Source organism: Macrobrachium nipponense, chromosome 13, assembly GCF_015104395.2.
Source record: "Macrobrachium nipponense isolate FS-2020 chromosome 13, ASM1510439v2, whole genome shotgun sequence".
In the NCBI taxonomy this organism is placed as follows: domain Eukaryota; kingdom Metazoa; phylum Arthropoda; class Malacostraca; order Decapoda; family Palaemonidae; genus Macrobrachium; species Macrobrachium nipponense.
The window spans coordinates 47,814,278-47,841,692 of record NC_087206.1 but is presented as its reverse complement, the minus strand read 5'-3'; the positions used below and the strand labels follow the sequence as shown (position 1 = coordinate 47,841,692).

The 27,415-nt window shown below is 40.8% G+C and overlaps 1 protein-coding gene across 6 annotated transcripts in view; it reads right to left on the bottom strand.

The window, feature by feature from the left end:
• The window catches only part of LOC135225783 (uncharacterized), a 602,193-nt gene that overhangs the window by 126,342 nt on the left and 448,436 nt on the right, over positions 1-27,415 (bottom strand). For 5 of the 6 annotated variants that reach the window (XM_064265254.1, XM_064265252.1, XM_064265251.1 and 2 more), the window contains 2 exons: positions 3,627-3,804; positions 1,885-2,091 (listed from right to left, as the gene is read on the bottom strand). In XM_064265254.1, coding sequence (XP_064121324.1) covers positions 1,885-2,091; positions 3,627-3,804 — 385 coding nt within the window. The remainder of the gene's footprint in view (positions 1-1,884; positions 2,092-3,626; positions 3,805-27,415) is intronic. The other variant, XM_064265253.1, reaches the window with a different exon arrangement.

Here is a 27,415-nt window from a genome sequence, read left to right as displayed (position 1 = left end):
CTAACCATCTGGGGCAAGCAAAGAAGTGGCACTTAACTGCAATTTACCTTGTGGGGTCTCTCAATACATCAAGGAAAATGACAGCCTCAACAGAGTGGAGTTAGACAACCACTGTTTTTCAGAAAATAGCCATGTTTCCACAAATGTAAGTAGACCTGTTTGCCACATATGAAAATCACAAACTGCCAGGCAAGCAACAGCAATGGATGCCTTCCTTCCAGATTTCAAAGGTGTAGAGCAAACTCCTACTAAGGAACAGCTTACTTAATACACAGTCCCAAACTGGCCGAACAGGCACTGATTACAATTACTTTAACAACAGGCAAAGAGATCAATTCAAAAACTGTCTGCTGTTTTATCCCAGTCAGTAGGAGAGAAAGCCATTTAAGGATCCTTGTTTCTAAGCCAAGATCTTCACAGGTGGAATGTCTTAAATATTATCTATACCCTGAAAATTATTTGCCCAACATTGCTAGGTACCTAGTGCAAAAATTACAGACTTTCATATATCTGGCAATACCAATATGTAATGGAAGATATAATTACATTATATCCATACCACAATTTTAAAATTTCTTATCCCTTTTAAAGACAAACGCCTTACAGTTATAACAGTCATGGATTACAAGGCAGCATTAACGGAATCATTGATTTATGATTTTGTAATCTGACTTGTATAGGAACTGTCACTTCCCTTATGTGTTCCTTTGAACTACAAAGATCTGCTCTAGAAGGGTTAGGATTACACACTTGGTCCCTGAACACAGTGCTTAGACTTCAATCAGCCCCTCAATTCCATGGACCCGATAAAACCACAACTTGCAAGCTACAATGTGTATGCCACGGATCTACTGAATACCCAGATAAATTACCTAGCTATTGAAATGCAAAAAAGTAATTATAGCAAGCAAAATATAAAAAAAATTTATTAACAAAGTAGCGTCATGTTTTCTACTAGAAAAGTACCAGTCACCCACATGATTTGCACAGAAAATTCCTTATACCATTTTTTTTGTCAATATAGCTCTGAAAATGTTTTAGGGTTGACTGCTCAGTTTTGTTACATTTTGCAGCTGAATTATTGCTCTGTACAAAAGTGTAAAAAAACCAAATAACTTTTATGAGGTGGAACAATGAATAAAAATTACAAAATATGAGAAAATTTAAAATTTTGCACTTTCACCCCCAAAATTAAATAACTGCATAAAAACTATGTACAATAAAGACATAGTGCCCAGATAAATAGCATGACTTTTCTAATGTAAAAGTTGTTATACCCATGTAAATATGAAAAAATGAATGACAAAGTAACATCACATATTCCATAAAATAAGTGGGACTCACTCTCTCTCTCTCTCTCTCTCTCTCTCTCTCTCTCTCTCTCTCTCTCTCTCTCTCTCTCTCTCTCTCTCTCAGTAAAAAGGTAAATGATGTAATTATGGAATAAAAAACTAAAACTACAAAAACATACATGTTACATACAGTAAATATAAAAAATACAGTAAATATAAAAAATATCAGAAACACTCGGTGAAAATCATCTTCAGCTTGTTGTTAGTTCATGCATTTTTTTTTTCATTTGCATAAGTTTAAAGTATGTGAAGGATGTAAATTTGGATAAAATTATATATGTTATTAGTAAGTGAAAGGTCAATATTATCTCTTATATAAGAGTTACATCTAGCACAAAAAAGTTCCATTAGCACAAAATATGTCATAGATGGACAGACAAAATGTCCCTACAGAATAGAATATATGATAAGGACCATGAGTTTCAAACAGCCTAAATTGTTAAGTTGAGCATCCTTAATTACAAGGACTGAATAAACAGAAAAGAATGAGTGAAAGATGAACACTCAGTGAATTGAAACTAATGACAACTACCTTTTGTGAGAGTAAAGCTTGAACAACTTGGGTGGCCACACGATCCAAGCATATTTCATACTGTTGCTGTTGAGCTCGAGCTTCTACCTGCAGACGGGCATTGACTTGTTCCAAGGTCCTACAGCGATCCATAAGTTTCTGTATAAATTCATTAGATGGATTGATAAGGTTCTCCTTCGCTTTGGATTGGCTCTCCTCTGCCAATACCTGCACATAAAATAAGGAATGTGACTTGACTCTATTAATAACCAACATATTCCCTATACCTATGAGTCTTGTGTTTATGGACACAGGGTGTCTATCATGCCAAACAAGATTGGTCAATGTTTATAACAATATCCTACAGAAGTTGCAAAACAACTTCTTGTGGACAACACAGCCTACAAAGTGAAATCACCACGGTTGCTATTCTATTAAAAATCAGGAGCATGCAATATATAACAAACATTATTTCACTGTTAAATACATTATTACATCAACATCATTAATCATAGTTCATGAATAACTGCTACTCACAGATTACAGAGGCAACAGTGAATACAGGAATAAATTAGAAAGGTCTGTAGTCTAAGAAGCAGAAAAATAATGGCTAATACTACAACTACAACTACCACAAAACAGAGGAGAGTTCATCTGAAGAGTAAAGATGACAGAACTTTCACCACAAAACCCAACAGAACTGTCAAGAGCCTACAGAAAAAATAAACAATTACAATGAAAATATTAGCATAATCTTATGATGAGTTCATCCAATGCCACAATGGTCCCATGGCATGTAACCAAAAGAAACGCTCTCTCAAAAAATGAAAGGAAGGATTGCAGACACTGAGCTTTTGTCTGTGATCAGGTGTTGAAATACAGACAAAAGCTCAGTGTCTATACTTTCCTTTCACCTTTCCTGCAAGTGTTTCTTATGTTTATGATGAGTATACTAACACAGATTCTACAGAAGCTGCTAATATTAAAACACTGGAAATTTTAGCATTATAAAAAAAAAGAAGACTTGTGTCATATCAGTACCAATTATAAGATTCCGCAACCAATCAAAAGGCCAGATTAATGTAAACTTCATTAATTATAAAGTTACTGAACCTCTACAAGCAATAAAATTAGAACTGGGGGCAAAAAACAATTTAAAATGTTACTGTAAATTTACAAGAATAATTCCCAAAACACCAATAACATTGTTCTTTTTGCTTGCTATAGTAATGATTTTATTACTAAAGTATACTTTAAGTAGACTTCTTTTTGCTTGCTATAGTAATGATTTTATAACTAAAGTATATTTTAAGTAGACTTCTTTTTGCTTGCTATAGTAATGTTTTTATTACTAAAGTATACTTTAAGAAGACTTCTTTTTGCTTGCTAGATGAAGGGTTCAGCAGCCTCCTCCATCAGGATTTTCATTCCCAAAAATGATATAATATGGTGGACTACACAAATTCAAATCATAAACACATAGCCACATTTAGCAAACTGATACTGTACAAGGATGCATTATGATACTCTATGATGCTGATAAAATAGCTTGTTAGCAAGTTAGCAAATTATTAAGAAATTACAGTTTGTATACTACAGGGAAACGATTCAGCAAATCAAATCAATTAAGCCTGCAATTGGCCTTTCTATTCTAATGAAAATACCTAACTACTGATTTGAATATTGAAAGGAATGTTTTACCATACCACTCAGCAGGAATGAGATGATGACTAAGAAAAATTTCCAAAATGACATAAAGTTACCTGCTGGACGGGTGGATCATCAACTACAGGTGTTGCACACTGGTCAAGGGCTGCTATTGTTGCCTGGTACTGCATTAACTTGTTTGCATAAGCAATTTCCTGTGCTTCCTGCTCATTCTTCAGCTTGAGCTCTACCTCTTCTCTTTCTGCCATTAAAACATGAACTTGATTTTCAAGCCTGTGGAAAATAATGCACTGTTATGAGCAATAAAAGAGATCCTTTCTCTACCCTATTTCACAACTATCCAGTAACTAGACAGATGGATTAACAATAGCTGAGAACAATTTTCACTAACAGATTTGTATTGATTCATCATAGTAGCACTTATAGCTTTGACCAAGCATGTACATTTCAACCATCTAGACACAGAATGCAAGCTAAAGGAGGCAATTTCAATATGACATTAAAATAAAAAAATGGGATATATTATATATGAGGATTCTCTTTTACAACCAAGTCTTGCACTTAATATCTCTTATCTGAAACTCTTATCAACAGAAGTTTGGCCAAGAATCTGTAGGGCCTTTAATGGAATTCAAAATTAACATACACTTCACATTACTCCTTCCTTGAACAGGAATAGGTAGAAATTCACTAAAATACTCTAGGTGTTTATTGGGTCAAAATATAGCCAAGAAAATACTGGTTGCATATTTGATAGCACTAAGGTTAACTCCTTATGTGCCAAAATATCTTGATATGGCTTTGCCAGCATGACCCACAAGCCACATCCACATCATGGCCTTCAAATTTGGTTCTCTGTTATGCATTTGAGAAACTTGATGGCCTGGCAACAGAACCAGAATACTGTCTTGTTACTAATTGGCAGATTCTACATCACAATACAACCATCGATCAAAGAATTAGGTTTTGTAATGGATAAGACGTGGTAAAATGTGTCTAATGGACAAGGTAGTAGCAGGAAAAGCAAGTGATGTACTATGTTCTGCATTATTCTCAAGTATCAAAGGATGACATATATGAATAATGAATTTATGTTTCTCTAAATTCCCCATTCTAAAATCTACCACAATCATGAAAGTGACTGTGATGGAGATCCCAAAGTCTTCCAAGACTGTTTTGGCTGCTGTTCCTATGATAATTATACATTCCCTATGAGGAGTGCTCTATGATTTCATAAAATGGTACCCCAGGACCAAAAGAAAAGTATCAATTGGTTCTAATACAGTGGGTGCAAAGAAAATGTTGACAGCAAAAAATGTAAGTAGTAAACATTTTGGTTGCGCTGGTCAGGCTACTGGGTGGTGGGGTTTGCTCGTACGTCTGGCAGTTCGAAACACCCTCAGAAGTGACTCAAAGCCAATACAGACTCAGTGCCGACTCGGCTACGGATGAGAGTAGGTGTATGTCAGACAGCCCCATTGCCCCTTCTGTCTCTACTGTTTTTCTATTTTTGGAGTGCTGTAGCAGTGACACCAACTGCTAATGTGGGGTAAAAGAAGCTTACTGATGAAGAAAAAACTCGTGCCTTAACACTCCCTGAGCAGGGAGTGTCAGTAATTTGTGTGGCGCTAGATATTTGGACTTCAAGACAAGCCATTTATGTCCTGAAGAAGGCTTCTGTGGGACTCCAGCCAGGAGGTACAGAAGAGGAAACCTGGCCTGAGGGGATCAGGAAAACCTCCCCACGTACAGAGAAGCTCTTGAAACATGAAGTTATGAATGATCCTTCAATTACACCTGCTGCCTTAAAGAAAAAGATGACCACTCTGTTGAAAAATGTTGCTGTTCGTGCAATCCAACACCGCCTTCAGAAGAACCTTGGCCTTTCCTGCCACTGTGCTGCTGAGAAACCCATGTTGAAAGAAGATATGATGAAGAAATGCAAAGCTTTTTGCAAGAAATATCATGCCTGGACAAGTGAGCAGTGGAGAGGGGTCATGTTTTCTGATGAATAGACCTTCAGACTTGTCAGAGCTACGTCCAAAGTTGTTCGTCGCCCCAAGACTGTCGCGGTTCCACCCAAAATTCACCGTGAAAACTTTTAAACATCCCTCCAGTGTCCTGGTGTGGGGAGCATTTAGTGGTGCAGGTGGTTGTGATGAACTCCATTTCATGCCCATAGTATTACCTCTTCCACTGTTTGTCAACATTTCCTCTGCAGCCACCGTACATATATTCTTCACCCTTCTTTTATAATCTCTTATACAGTATTTGTTGTGAAAACACTGAATGAGTTTGTGCCAACAAAACTGTACTGTGTCTACTCTAATGGTTAAGTTGGAACCCAGTAAATAATGGGTACATGAGTACCCACCCCAAAAATCCATGAAGCCCTGGTATGGCCTCGAGTCATACAAATCTCCTATTTTTCTATGGGATCTTATCAGAAACAGAAGGGCAGCAACAACAGCAGCAGCAACAAAAACAGCATCCCTTTTGTGGTGGACAGATACATACCTATTCAGGAAAAGGAAAAGCCATTCCAGGAATATCCACTGACAGCAAAGGAAGAATGGAGTGATTACATATTGTATAATTGTTATTGGTATTTTATGCATTGTTGAAATATGGTGGGTGTCCTATATATGGAAAGCATATGGTTGATTCTAGAAGGTGTCTGTTGATGTATTTAAGTTGTGTTGTGACATCATAGGCTGTGACGTCATAGACAAGATGGCAGCGGCGGTGGTGAGATATAAACAATAACACGGGGGAGAAGGAGACACGTGTGTGTGGTGTTTGGTTGGTTGGGGAGAGCTCTCTGTCTGGTAGGAGTTTTTGGATCCTAAGTCTTGTTGTGCTGTTGATCTAAGGTGATTTCTGGAGTATACTGGAGTTGGAGAACGCATACAGGTGGGTAGATTATTCATGTGTGTAAAGAAAGTTAGGCTAGGATAAAATTCAAACTGGTAGCAGAGCATGGTTGATCAAAGATGCCTGGATCCGATAGTGAAGAGTACAAAGAATGGAAAGGTTAAGTCGAAGATTGGCTATTGTTGTATGGAGAAGATACAAAATACCCAGCGATAGAAATGAGACTGAGCTTAAAAGGGAAAGCCCGAGAACTAGTGGAAGGATTAGATAGAGATAAACTTACGGGTACAGAGGGTCCAAAGATAATCCTAAACAAACTAGATAAAGCCCATCTATAAGAATTGGTAATGGAGAATTACGGCAGAATAAAAAGATACATTCTAATAAGAAGAGAATCTAGTGAAAAGATGGCGGACTATTTAATTAGATATGAGATGGGTGTGAAAGACCAATGGGGAAAGGCGCGCTTGAAAGAGAAGTCAACGGTTATCATGTAATAAAGCAAGCAAATCTCACGGAAAATCAAGAGCAAATGGTATTATCAGCTTGTGGGCAAGAAAAGTTAGAGTACGAAACAGTGTCACAAACAATGAAAAGACTATTTGAGGGATTAGGGACTAAAGAGGAACGGGAATGGTGGGGGTCGTCAGAAGGCAATGCCAGTTCTGGGAGAGGGAGGGAAAACCAGAGATATCGGGGAAGATGGAACCGAGGTAGGGATGGAAGAAATCCTATAAACAAAGAAGGGAAGGTAACAGTATGTGCAATATGCAGCTCGGAATGGCATTGGGCTAGGGATTGTCCTCAGAATTTGCATAATAGGAAGAAAACTGAAACAAAACTAGAAGAAAATAAGCTGAAAACAGAAAATGGAACAGAAGAAGAGGTTTATGTAGGAGAAGTTAATAAAACAGTGGAAGAGTCGTGGGAGGTGGTTGATGCAATTTTGGACACAGTGTAAATCAACAGTTTGCGGGGAATTGTGACTAGCATGTATTGTCATGGATTTGAGTCAAGAAAAGTTGAGGTGAATGAGGGACACTAGGACAGAGTCTAATAAAGTGTTTAATTTTGGTGAGACATCTTGCCAAAGGAATAATAGAAATACATGTGATACTAAAAAACAAAAAGTTTTATTTGAAGACAGAAATTCTGCAGGGTGATATACCCTGGCTGATAGGTAAGCAAACCATGAGCAAAATGGGAATGACCCTAAACTTGAAAGAAAATTCTGTCATAGTAGAAATTTAGGGGGAATGAAAGAGTTAAGAGAAGACGAACAGGGTCATTTAACCCTTAAACGCCGAGCGGGTATTTCCAAAAGTGTCTCCCGTATGCCGGCGGCATTCGGGAGTGTGCGCCAAAGCGGAAACAAAGTGTTTTCCAAAAAATCACAGCACGCTTAGTTTTTAAGATAAGAGTTAATTTTTGGCTCCTTTTTTTGTCATTCCCTGAAGTTTAGTATGTAACCATCAGAAATGAAAAAATATCTCATTATCATATATAAATACTATTGAATATATGACAGCACAAAAAAAAAAAAAAAAAAAAAAATTATATATATATAATTGTATACAAATTGCACTGTGAGGAAAACGGTTAAAGCTAATGAGTTGATTAGTTTTTTGTTGCATTGTACACTAAATTACAATGATTTTGGTATATAAAAAATTATATGATACATGAATTCGTAAAGCGCGGATATAAAACAAAGTAGTTTTCAAAAATTCACCATAAATCAAAATATAGTGCAAGACTTCCCATTTGTTGCAAAATGAAGGTAATTGATTGAATATTACCAGACTGTAGTGTTTTACCTTACAATTGCAGTTTTCGATCAGTTCGGTAGAGTCAAAGTTGACCGAAGGACGAATTTTTTCTATTTACGTATTGTGATTTACAGTAAGTCCTCGGGTTACGCTGGTCTCGACTTACGATGTTTCGTGGTTACGAACGCGCCCCCATAAAAATATAAAAAATAATATTTTGCGTCGTTCCGTCTTACGCGGTTTAGCGTAGTAAGCAACGTAAACAAACGCGAACTAGTTCCAGGCGCACGGCGGAAGAATACGCTTTGTGGGGGAGAGGACGGCGTCGCTTCGCTACGCTCATTCCTCGCCCATACGCCATTTTGGTTGTTTACACTGCCTCTCTCTCCCTCGTGTTGTATCGTTTTTGTAACTTTTTGCTCTTTGTTATGGCTCCCAAGCGCAAGGCGGACTCTTCTGATGGTAGTGCATCGAAGAAAAGAAAGGCCATCACCATGGAAATTAAAGTGGACATTATAAAGCGATCTGAGAAGGGAGAAACGCCAACAAACATTGGCCGCTCGCTTGGCCTTAGCCGTTCGACCGTTGCTACCATTATCAAAGATAAAGAGCGCATCGTTGAACATGTGAAAGGATCTGCTCCTATGAAAGCGACAGTGATAACTAAGCAGCGTAGTGGTCTAATAATTGAAATGGAAAGGTTATTGGTGCTTTGGTTGGAAGACCAAAATCAACGGCGTATCCCAGTCAGCCTTATGGTGATTCAGGAGAAGGCGAAAAGATTGTTTTGAAGCGTTGAAAAAGGAAAAAGGGGGAGGGAAGTGAAAGTGAAGAGTTTGTGGCTAGTAGGGGTTGGTTTATGCGATTTAAGGCTCGGGCCAATTACCATAACCTTAAATTGCAAGGTGAAGCTGCTAGTGGGGATGAGAAAGCAGCGAGTGAATTTCCTAAAGCGTTGTCTGAGATAATTAAGGAGGGGGGTTATTCTGCTCAGCAAGTGTTTAACGTAGACGAGACAGGTTTGTTTTGGAAACGTATGCCTAACCGCACTTACATCGCCAAGGAGGAGAAGTCAGCACCCGGTCATAAAGCCAGCAAGGAGAGGCTAACTTTACTTCTTGGGGGTAATGCTGCTGGCGACTTCAAACTGAAGCCCTTGTTGGTGTATCAGGCTGAAAATCCAAGGGCACTCAAGGGCATTTGGAAGGGTCAACTACCAGTAATTTTGGAAGTCCAACAAGAAGGCATGGGTGACACTTGCAGTGTTTGAGGACTGGTTTCGTAAACCATTTTGTTCCAAGTGTGGAGCGGTATTGCGCCTCCAAGGGTATCCCCTTTAAGGTGTTGCTAGTGCTGGACAATGCCCCTGGACACCCTGCCCAGCTGGGAGACTTCAACCCTAATGTCAAGGTGGTTTACCTTCCACCTAATACCACGGCCCTTTTACAGCCTATGGACCAAGGAGTGATTGCTTCGTTCAAGGCCTACTACCTACGAAGGACAATTGCTATGGCTTTACAGGCAACTGAAACCAAGAAGGACTTGACTCTGAAGGACTTTTGGAAATCCTACAACATCCTTGATGCTGTAAAGAACATTGCTAATTCCTGGGAGGAGGTTAAGCAAACAAACATGAATGGTGTCTGGAAGAAAATTTGTCCTCAATTTGTGAATGATTTCCATGGGTTTGAGGACACAGTTCAGCTAGTTGTCAAGAACGTTGTTGCCCTGAGTAAGGAAATCAATTTGGAGATGGAGGTTGATGATGTTACAGAGCTGCTGGAGTCTCATGGCGAGGAGTTATCTGCTGAGGACCTGATACAACTGGAGAAGCAGATAATAGAGGAAGAAGAAGAAGCACCCACCCCAGAGCCTAAGGCTTTCACAAGGCAGGACTTGATAAGAGGTTTTGCAGAGTTGCAGCAAGCGTTGTCAACTTTTGAGGCTCAGGATCCCAACTTGGACAGGTTCACTAGGGTTTCCAGAGGCGTCATGGATTTGATGCAGTGTTACAAGGAGATCTTGGATGAAAAGAGGTCGCTCTCTGTTCAGACTAACCTGGAGCAGTATTTTAAGAAGGTAGAGAGGCTGCAGGAGATCCTGTACCCTCTACCTCAGCTGCCTCTGCTAATCCAGCACCTTCTGAATGTTCTGCTAACCCAGACTCACCTGCCCCAGTATCTCCAGCACCTTCTGTAGGTTCTGCCTCACCTAAAGACTCACCTGCCCCAACATCTCCAGTAGTATGTTCTGCCTCACCTCAAGAATCACCTGCCTCAGCATCTCCAGTACTAGTATGTTCTGCCTCACCTCAAGAATCATCTGCCTCAGCATCTCCAGCAACTTCTGGAGGTTCTTTTTCTCTTCACTAACCTCCCCCAGTCTCTCCAGCACCGCAGCTTCCTCTCCAGTGTGCAAGCCAATCAAACTAATAAAGGTAAGGAATTGTTCTCTCGTTGTTATTGATAGGTATTTACATTAAATCATGTGGTATTTTTCAATGTTCCGACTTACGCTGAAAATCGTGTTACGATGCATCGTAAGAACGGATCAACGTCGTAACTCGAGGACCCCCTGTATATGGAAATATTTCAAAACTGATAAAAGCTATAACCATGAGTTATTATTTGTTGTTTTCTACATGACATTTGCGCACATTTTCAAATAAAACTTTATGTAACGGCTAATATAAAATGGTGCAAACATTATGACATTCGGACGAAAGAATTTCTGATTTTTTCGGCAGTTACCGCGCGGACATAAGGAAAGTTTTTTCAAAAATTCACAGTAAATCAAAATAATGTGCTAGAGGCTTCCAGTTTGTTGCAAAATGAAGGCAAATGATTAAATATTACTAGAATGTAAGAGTTTTAGCTTACAATTTCGTTTTTTGACCATTTCGGTCGAGTCAAAGTTGACCGAAGGTAGAAATTTTGGCACATCATTAGTATTTATATGAAAATATTTCAAAACTGATAAAAGCTACAACCATGGGTTGTCTTTTGTTGTATTCTGCACATGAAATTGAGCATATTTTCATATGTAAAACTTTATGTAAAGGCTAATATAAAATGGTGCAAAGATTACGACAATCGGACAAAAGAATTTCAGATTTTTTCAGCAGTTACCGCGCGAACGTAAGGAAAATGTTTTTTTTTCAAAAATTCACCATAAATCGAAATACTGTGCTAGAGACTTCCAATTTGTTGCCAAAATGAAGGTAAATGATTGAATATCACTAGAATATACGAAGTTTTAGCTTACAATTACATTTTTTTACCATTTCGGTTGAGTCAAAGTTGACCGAAGGTTGATATTTTGGCACTTATCTTTATTTATATGAAAATATTTCAAAACTGATAAAAGCTACAACCATGGGTTGTTTTTAGTTGTATTCTACATGAAATTGTGCACATTTTCATATATAAAACTTTATGTAACAGCTAATATAAAACGGTGCAAACATTATGACAATAGGACGAAAGAATTTCTGATTTTTTCGGCAGTTACCGCCCGGACGTAAGGAAAAAGTTTTTTTTCAAAAATTCACCATAAATCAAAATATTGTGCTAGAGACTTCCAATTTGTTGCAAGTTGAAGCTAAATGATTGGATATTACTAGAATATAAGAGTTTTAGCTTATAATTGCATTTTTTGACCATTTCGGTAGAGTCAAAGTTGACCAAAGGTTGAAATTTTGGCACTTATCATTATTATTTATATGAAAATATTTCAAAATGATAAAAGCTACAACCATGGGTTGTTTTTTGTTGTTATCTAAATAAAATTGCGCACATTTTCATATATAAAACTCTATGTAACGGCTAATATAAAATGGTGCTAAAATTACGTCAGTGATGAAATAATTTCCGAGATGTATCGCTGATGCTTTTTAGTGCAAGAAGAAAGAAATTCATGCATGCGCGCCTGGGTAACCCTTGTAAACAAAACAACAGCTTGATCCGTGAACTCCCAGCATCCCTCAAGGTGTGTGATTCAAAAGTTTTCACCAAGTAGGCCTGTAACTATTTTTCCGCGAATTTTTAAAAAAACTTTTTGTGTCGATGTATCATACATCAATTAAGCACCCAACAGACAATTTTCGTCGACGTTTAATACGTCCAATAGGCGTTTAAGGGTTAAGAGTACCTATAAGGAGGAGGAAGGTAGAAGAATTATTACTGGAGGGTTGGAAGGGAAAGTATCTGTGGGAAATTAAGAACAAAATGAAGAAATTATATTTACAGTTTGGTTATGGAAGTGGAAATAAAATATGGAAGCTAATAGAGAAGCACAATGGAGTAATGGGTTAATCGAAAAAGAAAAAGAGGATATAAGAAAGTTACTAACGGAACTGATTGAAAATTGTGAGGTTTGTAAAAGATACAAACCAGTAGTAGGCTTTTCTTGGAGTAAAATGTTTAATGAAGTTGTAGTGATGGATGTGGGAGAGATAGAAGAGAGAAAGTTCTTGGTAATAGTGGATATGGCAACGAGGTATTGTCAGGCCTGTTGGATAAAAGATAGCAAACCAGAAACTATAATAAAGACACTTTTTGAGTGCTGGTTTGCTATATTTGGAGCGCCCTCCAAAATACTATCAAACAATGGGGGAAAATTTCAAAATGAAAAAGTAAGGAGGATGGCAGAAAGATGGAATAATAAAGTATTAGCCACAGCATCAGAATCTCCGTGGAGCAACGGATTATGTGAAAAGACTGTAGGCATGATCAATAGAAGTGTAAAAAAGATGATGGAGGAGGAAGTAGATTGGTCCATAACATTGAAATGGGTAGTGAGTGCTAGGAACTGCTTAATGAATAATGGAGGTTTCTCTCCCAACCAATTAGTATTTGGAAAGACCTTTCACTGCTTAACTTAATGGGAGAAGGAATAACCTAATTAGAGAAGAAAGTTCAAGTCCTGCAAGCAGAGAAAAGGGGATGGATGAGGGTATGGTAAGGGACGCACTGAATGCAATGCACAAGGCCAAAGAAGCATTTATAAAAAATTAGTCATGTAATAAAATAAGAATAGTGTTAAACAAAAACATCAGAGAACATAAATTTGAAGAAGCAGTGGTAGGAGATGAGGTATTCTATAAGAGGGAAAATGAAAATGAATGGAGAGGACCTGCTCACATAGTGGGAGTATCGGGGAAAACAATAATAGTCAAACATGGGGATTCTTTAAGAGAAGTAGCTAGGATACATGTGACTAGGATTCAACGACAATCACCAGATACAGAAGAGATATCTGCTAGAATAGATAAATCCCATGATGTGAAAGATATACCAAATGGCCCAAATGAAGGGAATGTAGATTGGCAAGAAGGAGAGGAAATAATACTAGGTGAGAGAAGGAATGCAGACACAAAAGAGACTATAGAAAGAGAGGTGGTAGAGGAAACAGTGGAAAATACCAGGGAAAGTGGGTCAATAGAAGGCGAGTTAATGGAAGAGATACCAAAATTCAAAAATGGAAATAGAGGTAGAGCTATAAACAACAATACAGGACAAGTAGAAGAATGGACTATATTAGGTCTTGCAGGAAAAAGATCAAGCCAAGCATGGGCTGATACGTACAATGTACAAGACTAACAGTCAGGTGACAAAGGGTGGGTTAACTTGAGGGATTATAGTCAAGTGGAAAGTATTGAAGATGAAGAGGAGTTGCTGGGATTTGAAAATAGAAGCATAATGGAAGCTAAAGAAAAAGAACTTCAAAGTTGGAGAGATAACCAGGTATATGAGGGAAGTAAATCATGTTGGACAAAAAGCTATATCTACAAGATGAATAGTAACTGAAAAGATAAAAGGGGGGAAAGGATATGTAAAGCAAGATTGGTAGCTAGAGGGTTTGAGATACAAAGAGAAGTGTATTTAAAGCCATCTAGGGAAGATGGTTGGAGGGGATTATGGAAGTTGAAGAAAACCGTCTATGGACTCACAGACGCAGCAAACGCATGGTATTGTATAGTGGTGAAAGTAGTGAAGGAGCTTCAAGGTGAGAGAAGTAGACTAGAACCTAATATATTCTTTTGGAAAAAGGACAATACGTAAATTGAATGGCATATTGTGTACACACATAGATGATTTTTGCTATGGAGGAACTGAAGGATTCTTAAAGGAAACGATTGGGAAATTGAAAGGGAAATTGCAAGTAGGAGAACAAGAGAGTAAAAGGTTAAAGTACATATATAGTAGTAATAGAGCAGGAGAACAGATTTTCCCTTAATCAGTGGCAGTATATAAATTCTATAAGAGAACCAGAGGCTAGAAGATATATGGGTAATAGAGTGCTAGAACAAAAGGAGTTAACTGAGTATAGATCAGTGGTAGGGCAGCTGAATTGGGTATCACTACATACCATGGCAGAAATATATGATGTTAGCGAATTAAGTAAAACATTTAAAGAAGGAGCAACTCAGGATACGAAGAAGCTTATTAAAATTGTGAGAAAAACTAAGAGCACCATGGGCAAAGTTACAATAAGTGAGATGGAAGAAGAAAGGATTTATTGGGAAGCCTATGCAGACGCTTCATTTGGAAACATAGAAGATGGTGGAAGTCTCGGAAATCCAGGAGAGTGGCAAAATCCACCATTGAGGCCGAAGGCCTGGGTGTTGGGGAAGCTATAGAAGGATTGATATATTTCAAGCATTTGTGGGAAGAGGTAGTAGGAGGGAGAAATTTAGAAGCTTTGGTTAACACTGATAGTAAAACACTAATGAGTGCCATCAAATCAAGCACCAGTGTAAGTAGCAAGAGATTAAAACTAAATATTGCAGCAATAAGGGAAACCATAGAATTTGGGGAAATAAAGGAGGTGAGATGGATAAAAGGAAAGGAGCAAGTGGCTGATGTATTAACTAAAGCAGGAGTTTCAGGGGAATATATAAGAAATTATGTAGAAGGTAAAGAGTTGGAGGATGAAGGAAATTAAGCGGGGACTACGTTAGGAAACAGTCAGAAGGGAGGGAGAAAGAGATGTGTGATTATATATTGTATAATTGTTATTGGTATTTTATGCATTGTTGAAATATGGTGGGTGTCCTATATATGGACAGCATATGGTTGATTCTAGGTGTCTGTTGATGTATTTAAGTTGTGTTGTGACGTCATAGACAAGATGGCAGCGGCATCGGTGAGATGTAAACAATAACACTGGGGAGAAGGAGACACGTGCGTGTGGTGTTTAGTTGGTAGGGGAGAGCTCTCTGTCTGGTAGGAGTTTTTAGGACGTAAGTCTTGTTGTGCTGTTGATCTAAGGTGATTTCTGGAGTATACTGGAGTTGGAGAATGCGTACAGGTGGGTAGATTATTAATTTGTGTAAAGAAAGTTAAGCTAGGCTAAAATTCAAACTGGAGCCCAATAGGGCTTTGTAGGCTGAAGGTCATCTTTTGCTGCACTTGCAGTGGAAATCATCCTTTGGGGATACAGCATCATCTCCTATGGGTTGAGTTGGCATGATCATATCACAACTACCACCCTTCAATGGGTTTTTCCAACACCAATGAGTTCATTCATCCCATGCATGTCTCTTCTGTGTTCCCAAGAATGACTCCTCCAAGCAGTAGGGCAGCCCTGACTTATCAAAGATGACCTTGCCTTATCAAAAAATGAACAAGAACACTGTGTACTAAAAGATTTTTATTACAACTGCTGCCCAAGTATGTTTGCTCATTTTGCGTGGGATATGGACGGTCGTTACCAATTTAAAAGACACTAGCATACCCATATTGTTGTTTCCTTCCACCCCTTCCCATGGTTCTGAATAGGGAGAGGCCTGTCGTCATGGGTAGATGCCATAATGTTGAAGAAATATATTAAAAAAGAAAATATGTATCTCTTATCCAAAACATGATTGCTTCCTCTGTTTGCGAGAAGGTTTTAATACCTGCCAGTCCTCGTTGCCAACACTTTGTGGCAATTTAGGAACTCAATAAAGAAACCTTTTGAAATGACACCACATGGTCTCTCATGCCATGCTTTTGTGAAATGGCATAGTATTGGCTCAAGATTACATCAGGAAATTTGTTCTAGAAGATTGCATCAGAAAATTTGTTCTAGAAGCTTCTATGATGTGACAAAAATGGGCAGTTTTAGAGGAATCCATCATTAAGCAGAAAATAAACAAAACTCCTTATAGTATGGGGATGATGATAGCCAGTGATTAACTCCGCTCATACGTACATAGGTATATAAGCTTCTTGAGACTGGCCAGGACAGATATAAGCAACAGAGGGAGACTAATAGAATCAGAGGTCGGACAAACTGCCCAAGAGAAGCAGCCAGCCCTTCCAGTTTGTGATGAGAAGTCTCTAAGGTTCTCATGGCCGAGACAAGGTGAAGTAGCGAGCCCTACTTACCAGTGATGAAGAGAAGCCAGAAAGTCCTTCCTGTTGGAAGATGGAGTTAAGCAGTCAGTATTTCCTGCTTGTAAAATTAGTTCCAACCCTTTTCTGACGTCTTCAAGTCCGAAGCCACAGTGCAAGTATCATCTCCCCAGCTGAGTTACCAGCCATCTTTCTGTGACGTCTTTGAGTCCAAAATCACTGTGCCAGCATCATCTCTTCAGCTGCAATCCAACCCAGGATATGAGAGGGGCTGCTAGAGTTGGGCAGTTCATGATTGTACCAGCACTTCTCTCCGAGGTTAAGATAGTAATTTTCACAGAACAACAACTCTGTTATGTCTCTGATATGTTTTACTAGTTGATCATGAAGGTCTTATATAGTGACAAACAATGTGAATTATGTACTGCCCTTGTATATATTTTCAAAAATATTAATAGCATACACAAATTTGCCATACTGATTTTACTCTTAAAAGCATGAGAACTTATACTAACTGTAGTATACTAGTATGTACTTCAGAAATTAAACTTTCTGAAGGGGTGTCATCTTTGAAGAGTGCAGTAACTTTATGCATGTACAAAAATAAAAATAATATATTTTTAATAATGATTTTATATGGAAAAGCTTTAAAACTTGAAAATTTAAGTAACAATTGAACATATACACTGGTGCAGGGTTTTGCCCGAGTTTCTGGATGATTCACAAATGTTCACGCTGTTGTGAAGAACTAGTGCATGATAATTAGTTAGGTTTCGATGAAAAGTTTGCGCTATTGTGAATTCGCGCAAATCGAATTGCGTAAGTTCCGGGTACGTATTGCTGTATCTAAAAACGCAACCTTCTGAGATTAAACACAATGAGACATGTCCAGATTCATTGCATTCATGGAAAGTAAAAAAGAACTGTCTGTTTAAGCAGCAAACCACATAGGACACAGGGAATTGTCACCACTCCTCTCTCCCCTTGTTAGAGAGAGGAGCAAGTGCTACTGAGAAACAGATTTGTTTATTGTATAGGAATAAACAAATAACTGCAACCAGTATGGCTGCCACACTCACCTGTATCAGACCAGTTCCAGCTTATGACGTGTCATATTCTTCAACCTGCCTGCAGGAAGAAGAAAGATAAAAAGAGAAAGGAGACCAGCCATCTCCCTCACTCTCTCTCCCACACAATCATCTTAGGTAAGATACAAACTGTCTTGCTGGGGCCACTGGATGAGCTACATAACTTGATGGGCAGCCACCACCAGATCAAAAAAAAAAAAAAAAAAAAAAAAAAAAAAAAAAAAAAAAAAAATGTGTTCAAGGATCTGTGGGCATGTCCTTCAGATAAAGGAAGTGAACGTGGTCTGCTGAAGCCAGGAACCAGCATTCAAAACCCTATGAACAGACTTCTTAATTGCCAAAGAGGAACTCATTCCTCTGATGTCATATGCTGTAGCCTGCATAGACTTTGAGACAAAACTATCTGATGAGGAGCATGCCTGAATGAAAAGGAGATCTTGGAAACTTCCATTCTGGAATGACCGGTGCTAAAACAAAGTCTACGACACCTAGGCCATATGTGGAGAATTCTTTACATAGCAGTATGAGCTCTGACAGAACAAGGCAAAAACTCCTACGGCTCACTGTCCACCAATTCATTCAGGAGAAGAATGAAAACTAGACACAATTGCCATCATGAACCGAGGGATTTTGAGTCTTACCTACAAAATCCGCGACAAATTCGAAGGCCACAGACCTCTCACCCCTGGTGCTTTTATTGTCATAACTTGAGCCATGAAGCTCACCCACTCTCTTCAAGGAAGCCAAGGCTAACCGGAAAACTGTCTTTAGAGTCAGATTCCCGACTGATGATTGATGTAGTTGTTTGAATGGAGCTCAAGTGAGACTAATTATGACCAGAGTAAGATCGCACATCGCATGTTTGAGCAATTTTGTTGAATAAGACTGTTCAAGACTCCTGAACAACACCGTGATTTCCCAGGATGAAGAGATGTCCAAGCCTTTTAGACACAGGATTAACCCTGTAGTCCATGAAAGCTGAGATGCTGTGAAAGAATAGAAAATCCACTATCAGCTCACTGAAATCCAGTGGAGAGAAACACTAATGACGACCCCAACCATAGTAGGTGGGCATCTGGCCTGCTGCTTTGGGAGAAAAGCTTCTCGCTCTCAGGAGATACTCGACAGTCTCTGGCCATGAAGTGACAGAGATCTTACCGACTGGTGGAACATTTCTACATGAGGCTAGCAAGAGGGGCTCCATGGAGGATTTCTTTTGGAACCACTAACAGAAGATACAGTAGTTCTCGGAACCAATTTGCCTGTGGACACAGAGGCACCACCAAGGACACTGTGAAATTCCTGGAGTTCACTACTCTGTCCAGGAACTGATGGATCTGGCAGACTACTCTGTCCAGAACCTAATGGATCCAGCAGAACTAAGGAAATGCATACCTTGAAGATTGTGTAAAGGATGCTGAAGAGCGTCTTCTACCTGAGGTAGAGGATCGTAAACCTCCAAGTAGACCTCCAGCTTCCTGTTGAAGTGAGTGGCAGAGGTCTAACATAGGTCTTCCCCAAAGATAAAACGGTGAACTACTACGTCTTGATGCAGAGTCCACTCCATACTTAATCCCAATGGCTAGATTGTCGGCCACCACATTCCTCCTGCCTGAAATGTAGCTTACCATGAGCTCCACAGAGGTGTCGGTTCCACACTGGTGCATCTCGACTGTTAAATGAGTGGAGCTGGCGGCAGAGAGGAGTTTTCATCTCCTATGAACAATTCTGGGGCCATGAACAGAAAACTTCCAGAATCCATCACCAAGAAGAGGCCTAACAAGGTCTTCCAAGCACACCAAAAAGACAATAGGATATGCCATGGGGATGCCCTAAAACAAAACACTGAGAACAGATATGCTCAAAACCTTCTACTGTAAACTTTTGCACGACAAAGTGAAAGCACTGTAGACCTGGGAGAAGTCCTTGAGCTGCCCAGGAAATGGTACATGTATAGTATATTTTTACTATGTTTATTAATATTTTCAAATAGTAATAATAACGTATTTTAAAGAAATAACCTTTCCATGTCACTTTTAAGTAAGATCCACTCTTCTCTATATCTCTCTCTCTTACTGAGATGAGAGAATTTTTATGGTACATCTACTATATGTTTATTAATATTAATAAAAAAAAATAATAATAATATGACTGTAATGACAAAATGATGCATATAAAGAATTCTTTCCCTCATCTTTCTTTTTAACTCCACCAGAAGCTCGAAGTCCAGAACTGTCAAATATGTTAGGTAATGTCACAGGAGGGAGAGGGTTGCCGATTAGTGATCAAGGATTTTTACATACTAATTCTCTCTCTCTCTCTCTCTCTCTGAAATTAGAGTAACTTTAATTTCATCTAAAAGTTAGCTTAATACTTATGTAAAGACATTGCTTCTCTCTCTCTCTCTCTCTCTCTCTCTCTCTCTCTCTCTCTCTCTCTCTCTCTCTCTCTCTCTCTCTCTCTCTCTCTCTCCGATCGATCAAAGTTAGCAACATAAATAAGAATTGTAGTGGTCCAAATAAAAAGTACTGTTTGTTCATGAAAGGTATTTCAGAACACAGAGAAAGAAACAGAATAAAGGACTTCTTAATAGTGGTTGAGAACACTTCTAAAAATAGATCTGTCAGTCCGACGGGGGAAAGAAAAGAGAAATACTGTATGTATGTAATCTTCACACACTCCTACATTTTCACTAACCATTCATTTCTTTTTTAAAGGGTAATTTATTAAGCTAACTTATAAATGACATTACAGTAACTTAATTTCATTTCAATGTTAGCTTAATATTTCGGGAGCATGATTAGGGTAATATTTAGTTTTCAAACTTTAGAAGTATGCATTTATTACCTTTTTAGAGACCATGCCAAACTTACGCAAAAATTCCCTCGCGTAAGTTTGGGGTATTACTGTAGTGTTGCGAGTTTCTTTTTACAGTCATTTCCAATATTTCAAATACTGGTGTTTAATCCTTATTGATTTGAGTTTGAAAAGACCTGAAATGATTCTTGTAATTGTAACACCTGTACAGATTCTCAGTCATGTTCTATGAAGTGAACATCATCCCCTGGGATCTTTATAAAATGAGCAACAATAGTTGTTGAAATACTTCAGACAAGAGGGTGTTTACTTGGTGGCCTGCCTATGAGTATTGTTTAACAGACTCTAAGAGATTTCTGATCAACCAGGACAAGTCTCACCTCATGCCAAACAAGCATTTTGTATAGCTGGGATTTCACCAGGATGTGCTTAATGTCTGTCTCTTCCATACTATACTCAGGCATGTATCAGGAATGATATACATAGGTTCCTGGCCTGACCCAAGGTCGCCTGACGAAAGTTGGAACACATCTTGGGCCTGAGAAGTCTGTCTGTGGTGCATTCAATCTGCAAATTTTGAGTCTAGGGCATGAACAATGGATCCAAGCGCTGAATTGTAAGTCGAGAATGTGTCCATAGTCTAGCTTTTGCAGGCCTGTAAAACACTCTGCAACTGACTTCACCTGAATTAGGTTTTGCGCAGATGGTTGCAAAACTAGGCTAGTTAAGGAAATTTACGATCCTCACTCTAGGTGTACGAAATGTAGGGGTCAGGAGTGTTTCTAAGGAATTTAGATGTTCTGTATGTCAGGATTGGGATGATGAAAAATGAACTTTACAGTTCACATCATAAGAAGGTTTAAAAGATAGGAAGAGAAAACAGCCCTTAGGGCAGATAGTAAGGCTAGTGTAGCTCCTCGATCTTCTCTTGTGTTGGCAGAGATTTCTACTTTAGGTGTCTCCATGAAATCATTCATGGAGAAAAGCATTGTTACAGTGCCCACTACTAGTGCAAGTGAAGATCTTTCTGAGGGGGTGGCTGTCCATCCCTCTAGTTCTCCTAGACAAAGGTTGCTGTCCCGCTCCCCTGCCTCAGGGAGAAGACATACCGGAGGTCCAAGGGAGACTGGCGAGTTTGCCCACGGGCAGTTGCTCCCTCTATCGAGCCTGAAGTGTCAAATCAGGCATCGACTGAGCACCGTTGGAAAAGCGTCTCTTTCAGTACGAATCGGACTCCAGTGGTTCGTCTCCTCCCGGTTCATGTCGCTGATGTAGTTCCTGGGCTTCTCACCCTCTTAAGAGATCTTTGACAGTGGACATCTCCCTTTTCCCTGTCAAGAAATCTAGGGATACAATTTCTAGTCCTTGCCCATCTTGTAATCATGCGGCTTCGACTCACGACTCAGTGGATTTGACTGAGGTGCGCCAGGTGAGGGTGCCTTTGAGACGAGAGATACCGCTTCAGTCTACTTGACAGACTTTGACTTCGAGTACAAAACCTTATACCGAATCGAAACGGAAGTCTTTATCTTCTGTTCAATCAGATCAATCCCAGGAGGACCTGGCTTTGGCTCCTTTTCGGCAGCACTTTGAAGAATTGTCTTTCTTTAAGGGTAAGACGGCACAGTCGAGGAAGGAAGAAACGTCCATGTCTTCTGCTTCTTCAGGGGAACAAGAACAAGAACTAGAGCAAGGGCAAGAGCCAGAGCTAGACCAAGAGTAAGAACAATTATAAGAACAAGAGAAAGAGTTAGGACAGGTCTCGACTCAACCTTCGACACTTACGCTTCTTTAATGAAGTTCCTTTTAGAATACTCTCCGGACCATTTTTCTCCTGCCACTCCTTCTTCTCCACCTTTGATCTTCATGATGAAGAAAAAGAAGCATCCGGAAGATCTCCTTCCCAAGTTAGCCCTCTCCTCTGCAGCTAGGAAGGCTTTTCGTTTTGTGGAGAAGTGGCTGGCAACCAAAAGAGAACATGGCAAAGCGTCTTTTACCTTCCCTCCTTCGTTGCTCATCAACTAGCGTTATAGGTGTTACATCACTGGGGAAGCTCCTTCCTTGGGAGTATCCGCCTCCTCCCAGGGGGACTTCTCAGCCCCTTGTAGACGCAAATAAAAGAACGGTTCTTTTTTTCTTCAGAGATCGACCGCCTTGTTCGTAACCTTTTTAAGGTTTTAGAGATCTTTAGCTTTATGGACTGGTCAATTGGAGCTCTGGTGAGGAAGTTAGAGGACTGCCCTTCGTTTCCTGAGGATCTGTGGGTCGACTGGCTGGGGGTGCTGTCTTGTTCTGACAAGGCGATTGGAGATGGTGCTGACGAAGTGGTCAAGTTGCACCTGTTTCCGCAAGACACGGTTCAGGATATTCTTTCGGCTCTCGAAAAAAAACCCACTGTGGATTTGCTGGCACAATCCATTAAGCACCCTAAGCCCTCAGCAGCAGTTGTGGCGCCCTTTAGCCAAACCTCACTCCAACCTTCGCCCACCCTAAAAGTCCTCATCTAGATCCTAAGTTAAGACAAAATAAGTGATGTTCCTGTCCTTCACATACCCATAGGGCCCAGGCTGCACCAGTTTTGAGAGGAATGGAAGATGAGAGGTGCAGAAGCATGGGTCATCGAAGTACTACGTCTGGGTTACATCATTCCTTTCAAGGAAAGACCTCCCCTGTCCAAGGTCCCCCCATCACGTTAACATCCAACTCCGTTGGCTCGGAAAAGTTTTTGGTGCTCAAGGAAGATGTAAAAATGATATTGTTAGTATACAATAAAGTTTTGTACATACTTACCTGGCAGATATATACGATTGATGGCCCGCCCAGCCTCCCCTCAGGAGACAGGTGGAAGAAAATAATCTGACAAGAAAGGGGGACTGGTTCTTACACCCGCCTCCCAGCGGCGGGTAAGGTAGATCACCTGACCTACCTGTAGCGTGTGCCGCGAGTTTTGAATTTTCTGTCGTGACGTCAGAGACCTAAGCTAAGTATATATCTGCCAGGTAAGTATGTACAAAACTTTATTGTATACTAATAATATCATTTTTGTACATGAACTTCCCTGCCAGATATATACTTAGCTGATTGACACCCTTGGTGGAGGGAAAGAGACACATACTTACTTAGAAAGTGGGGACAACACAGTTTAAAGGAATAAATAATATAAACCTCTGGTTCTTACCCTGATTTAGGCAGAAGACTTGATAGTTACTGTCTATTAGTCTGCGTTGCCTAAAGAGTCTCAGCGAGGGCGTGACCTATGGCTGAAGAACTCTTTGGTCTACCAATGGGAACTGAGTCCACTTACTTGGCAGAATCCAAGCAGGTCTGGTCAATGGGGATCAACCCGCTTAACATGCCAGAGCCTATCACTACCAATTGCAAGGAGCCTCAAGCACACCGATCACCTAACCAAATACTAACATTAGTATACGAAAGAAGGAGCTGCCTCCTGCAACCTCCTTCGTACAACCAAAAACTCAAACTTAAAACTAACAGGGAAAAAGGATTAAAAAGGATGTGTTTCAGCTCCCTGCCCCAGCACTGAATCCGCCGATACGTAAGGGCCTAGCCCAAAACACTTATCATACGTAATCGATACGTCCTTTAGGTAGTGATTAGAGAAGACTGATTCACACCTCCAAAAAGTGGCCTTCATAAGGTTTTGTAATGACAAATTCTTCTTGAAAGCCAAAGACGTCGCGATGGCCCATACTTCGTGCGCCTTGACTTTCAGAAGGTTAAACTGTTGCTGATTGCAATAAGTGTGTGCTTCTCTAATAACATTCCTGATAAAGAATGAGAGTGCATTTTTAGATAAGGGCCTACTGGGGTCCCTTACAGAGCACCAGAGATTGCTCTCATTAGCGGCAAGTCTTTTCTTCCTCTGAAGATATTATTTCAGGCTTCTCACCGGGCAAAGAGATCTCTCCTCTTCTGTCCCAACTAAGGAGGATAAGCTTTTCATTTCGAAGCTCTTGGGCCACGGCGAAGAAGGGTTTTCATTCTTGGCTAGGAAAGCCGGAAGAAAAGAGCAAACCGCGGAGCCTCCTTGGAAACCTACCTCACCTTCTAGAGCCTGCAGCTCGCTGACCCTCTTCGCTGACGCTAACCCACAGAGAAAAAGTCTTCATCGAAAGGTCTCTGAACGAAGCAGTATGGGGAGGTTCGAACCTTGAGGACCTCAGGAAGAGCAGCACGACATCTAGATTCCAGCTAGGAACTAAGGAGGAGGTTCTTTTAACCGTTTCAAACGATCTGATTAAATCATGGAGGTCCTTGTCCTCAGATATGTTTAATCCTCTATGACGAAAAACTGAGGAAAGCATGCTCCTGTATCCCTTGATGGTGGAGACAACCAACCCGCATTTTTCCCTCAGGAAGATAAGGAAATCTGCTATCTGAGTCACAGAGGTACTGGAGGAGGAAACTTTATGAGTCCTGCACCAGCGTCGAAAAACATCCCACTTCGACTGGTAGACTCTAGATGTGGAAGGTCTACGTGCATTGGCAATAGCCCTTGCAGACTTTGCCGAAAAAAAAGCCTTAGCTCTGACGAGACTCTTGATAGTCTGAATCCAGTCAGACTGAGAGCGGGGAGGTTTTTGTGAAACCTGTCGAAGCGGGGCTGTATTTGAGCAGATCGACTCTTAGAGGTAGGGATCTTGGGACATCCACCACCTTCCAGTACTCTGTGAACCAGTCGTGGGTGGGCCAGAACGGAGCTATCAAAGTCATCCTTGCTCCCTCTGAAGCTGCGAACTTCCTTAACGTTTCCCCTAGAATCTTGAAAGGCGGGAACGCGTAAAGATCCAGATTCCTCCAATCCATCAGGAATGCATCTATTGCCACTGCTCTTGGGTCTGCAATAGGGGAGCAGTATAGATCTATCCTCGCATTCCTGGAGGTCGCAAATAGATCGAGATGGGGCCTGCCCCACGTCCTCCACAGCTCCTGGCATACGTCCGTGTGCAGAGTCCACTCTGAGGGAAGGACTTGATTCCTTCTGCTTAGCAGATCCGCTCTGACATTTCTTTCTCCCTGTACGAACCTGGTGAGAAGCCTTATCTTCCTTTCCTCTGACCACAGGAGGAGCGATCTCGCTGTCTCGTACAGGGAGAAAGAGTGAGTCTGTTTCCGAATGTAAGCCAGGGCTGTAGTGTTGTCGGAGTTGATCTGAACATATTTCCCTTTTACGAGGGGTTCGAAGGTCTTGAGAGCTAACCAAATCGCTGTTAGCTCCTTCTTGTTGATGTGCCAGGACACCTGATCCCCCATCCAGGTGCCTGACACTTCTCTCGACCCGAGAGTAGCTCCCCAACCTATGTCCGAAGCGTCTGCATACAACACTAGGTTGGGGTTCCGAACCTGCAAGGAAAGGCCTTTCTTGAACAATAGAGGGTCTAGCCACCAACGTAGATCCTCCTTTATCTCTTGCGAAATCTTGAACGCAAAGTCCAGACCTTGAGATTTTCGATCCCAGTTCCTTGTCAGGAAGAACTGTAGGGGTCTGAGGTGCAACCTTCCTAGAGAAACGAATTGCTCCAGCGAGGAGAGTGTCCCCAACAGACTCATCCACTCCCTCGCTGTGCATACATCTTTCTCTAGAAAGATTGCTACCTTCTCCAAACCTCGGGTTATCCTCTCTGGGGACGGATACGCCCGAAAAACCTGAGAAGCCATCAGAATCCCCAGATAGATACGCTCTTGACTGGGGATTAGCTGTGACTTCTCGAAATTCACTAGCAAACCCAGAGAAGCTGCTAGATCCAACGTCACTCGTAAGTCCTCCAGACATTTCTCCTTGGATTTGGCCCTGATAAGCCAATCGTCCAAGTAGAGGGAAATCCTCACTCCCTCGAGATGAAGCCACTGGGCAACGTTCTTCATCAGTCCTGTGAATACTTGGGGGTTGGGGGGCCGTGGAAGGCCGAAGCATAGGGCCCTGAACTGAAAAAACGTTCCTCCCCACATGAATCTGAGAAATTTGCGAGAAGAAGGATGGATCGGCACATGGAAGTAAGCGTCCTGAAGGTCCAGCGACACCATCCAGTCCCCGGGACGAAGAGCTGCTAAGACTGATGACGTCGTCTCCATAGCGAACTTCCTCTTCTTCACAAAGACATTCAGGGCGCTCACGTCCAGAACCGGTCTCCATCCTCCTGAGTTCTTGGGAACTAGGAACAGACGGTTGTAGAACCCCGCTGAAAGAGGGTCCTGAACCATCTCTATTGCCTCTTTCTCTAACATCAGCTCTACCGCTAGAGCGAGGGCTTGATTCATTAGTGGGTCTTTGTATTTGGCCACCAGTGCCCTTGGAGTGGTGGTCAAGGGTGGTCTCGAGATAAAGGGAATGAGGTATCCCCTCTTGATGATCGCGAGGGACCAGTTGTCCGCCCCCTTTCGTGCCCAGACATCTGCAAAGTTCAGAAGTCTGGCACCCACAGTTGTCTGGAGGACACACGAACTACTTCTTGGTCCTAATAGACCGAGAGAAGGTCCTTCCTCTTCTAGGTGGTCTCGAACCTCTGGAGGAAGAAGAGCGAGACGAAGGTCCTCCTCGAAAGGGTTCTTGCCTACTTTGAGCCTCTTTCTTCGTCTTCTGTTGAAACGAAGGTTTCGGAATTCTAGCCGAGAGAGCTAGCATATCCTGCGTCGCTTTTGCTGATAACGAGCTGGAGATATCATTAATAGTCTTCTTGGGAAAGAGTTGCGGGGAAAGTTGAATACAGCAAGGAAGCTCTCTGTGCGTGAGAAACCGCCTTGGTAAGAAAAGAGCAGAAAACGGCCCTCTTCTTTACTACTCCTGCACCAAAAAGTGAAGCAATTTCCCCGGAACCGTCTCTCACTGCCTTGTCCATGCAAGACAGAACTGTGTGGAGGTCTTCAGGCGAAAGAGTGTCTTGCTCTTGAGTCCTCTTAGCCAACACTCCAAGGGTCCAGTCAAGAAAGTTAAAAACTTCTAAGACTCGGAACATTCCCTTCAGAAGGTGATCCAACT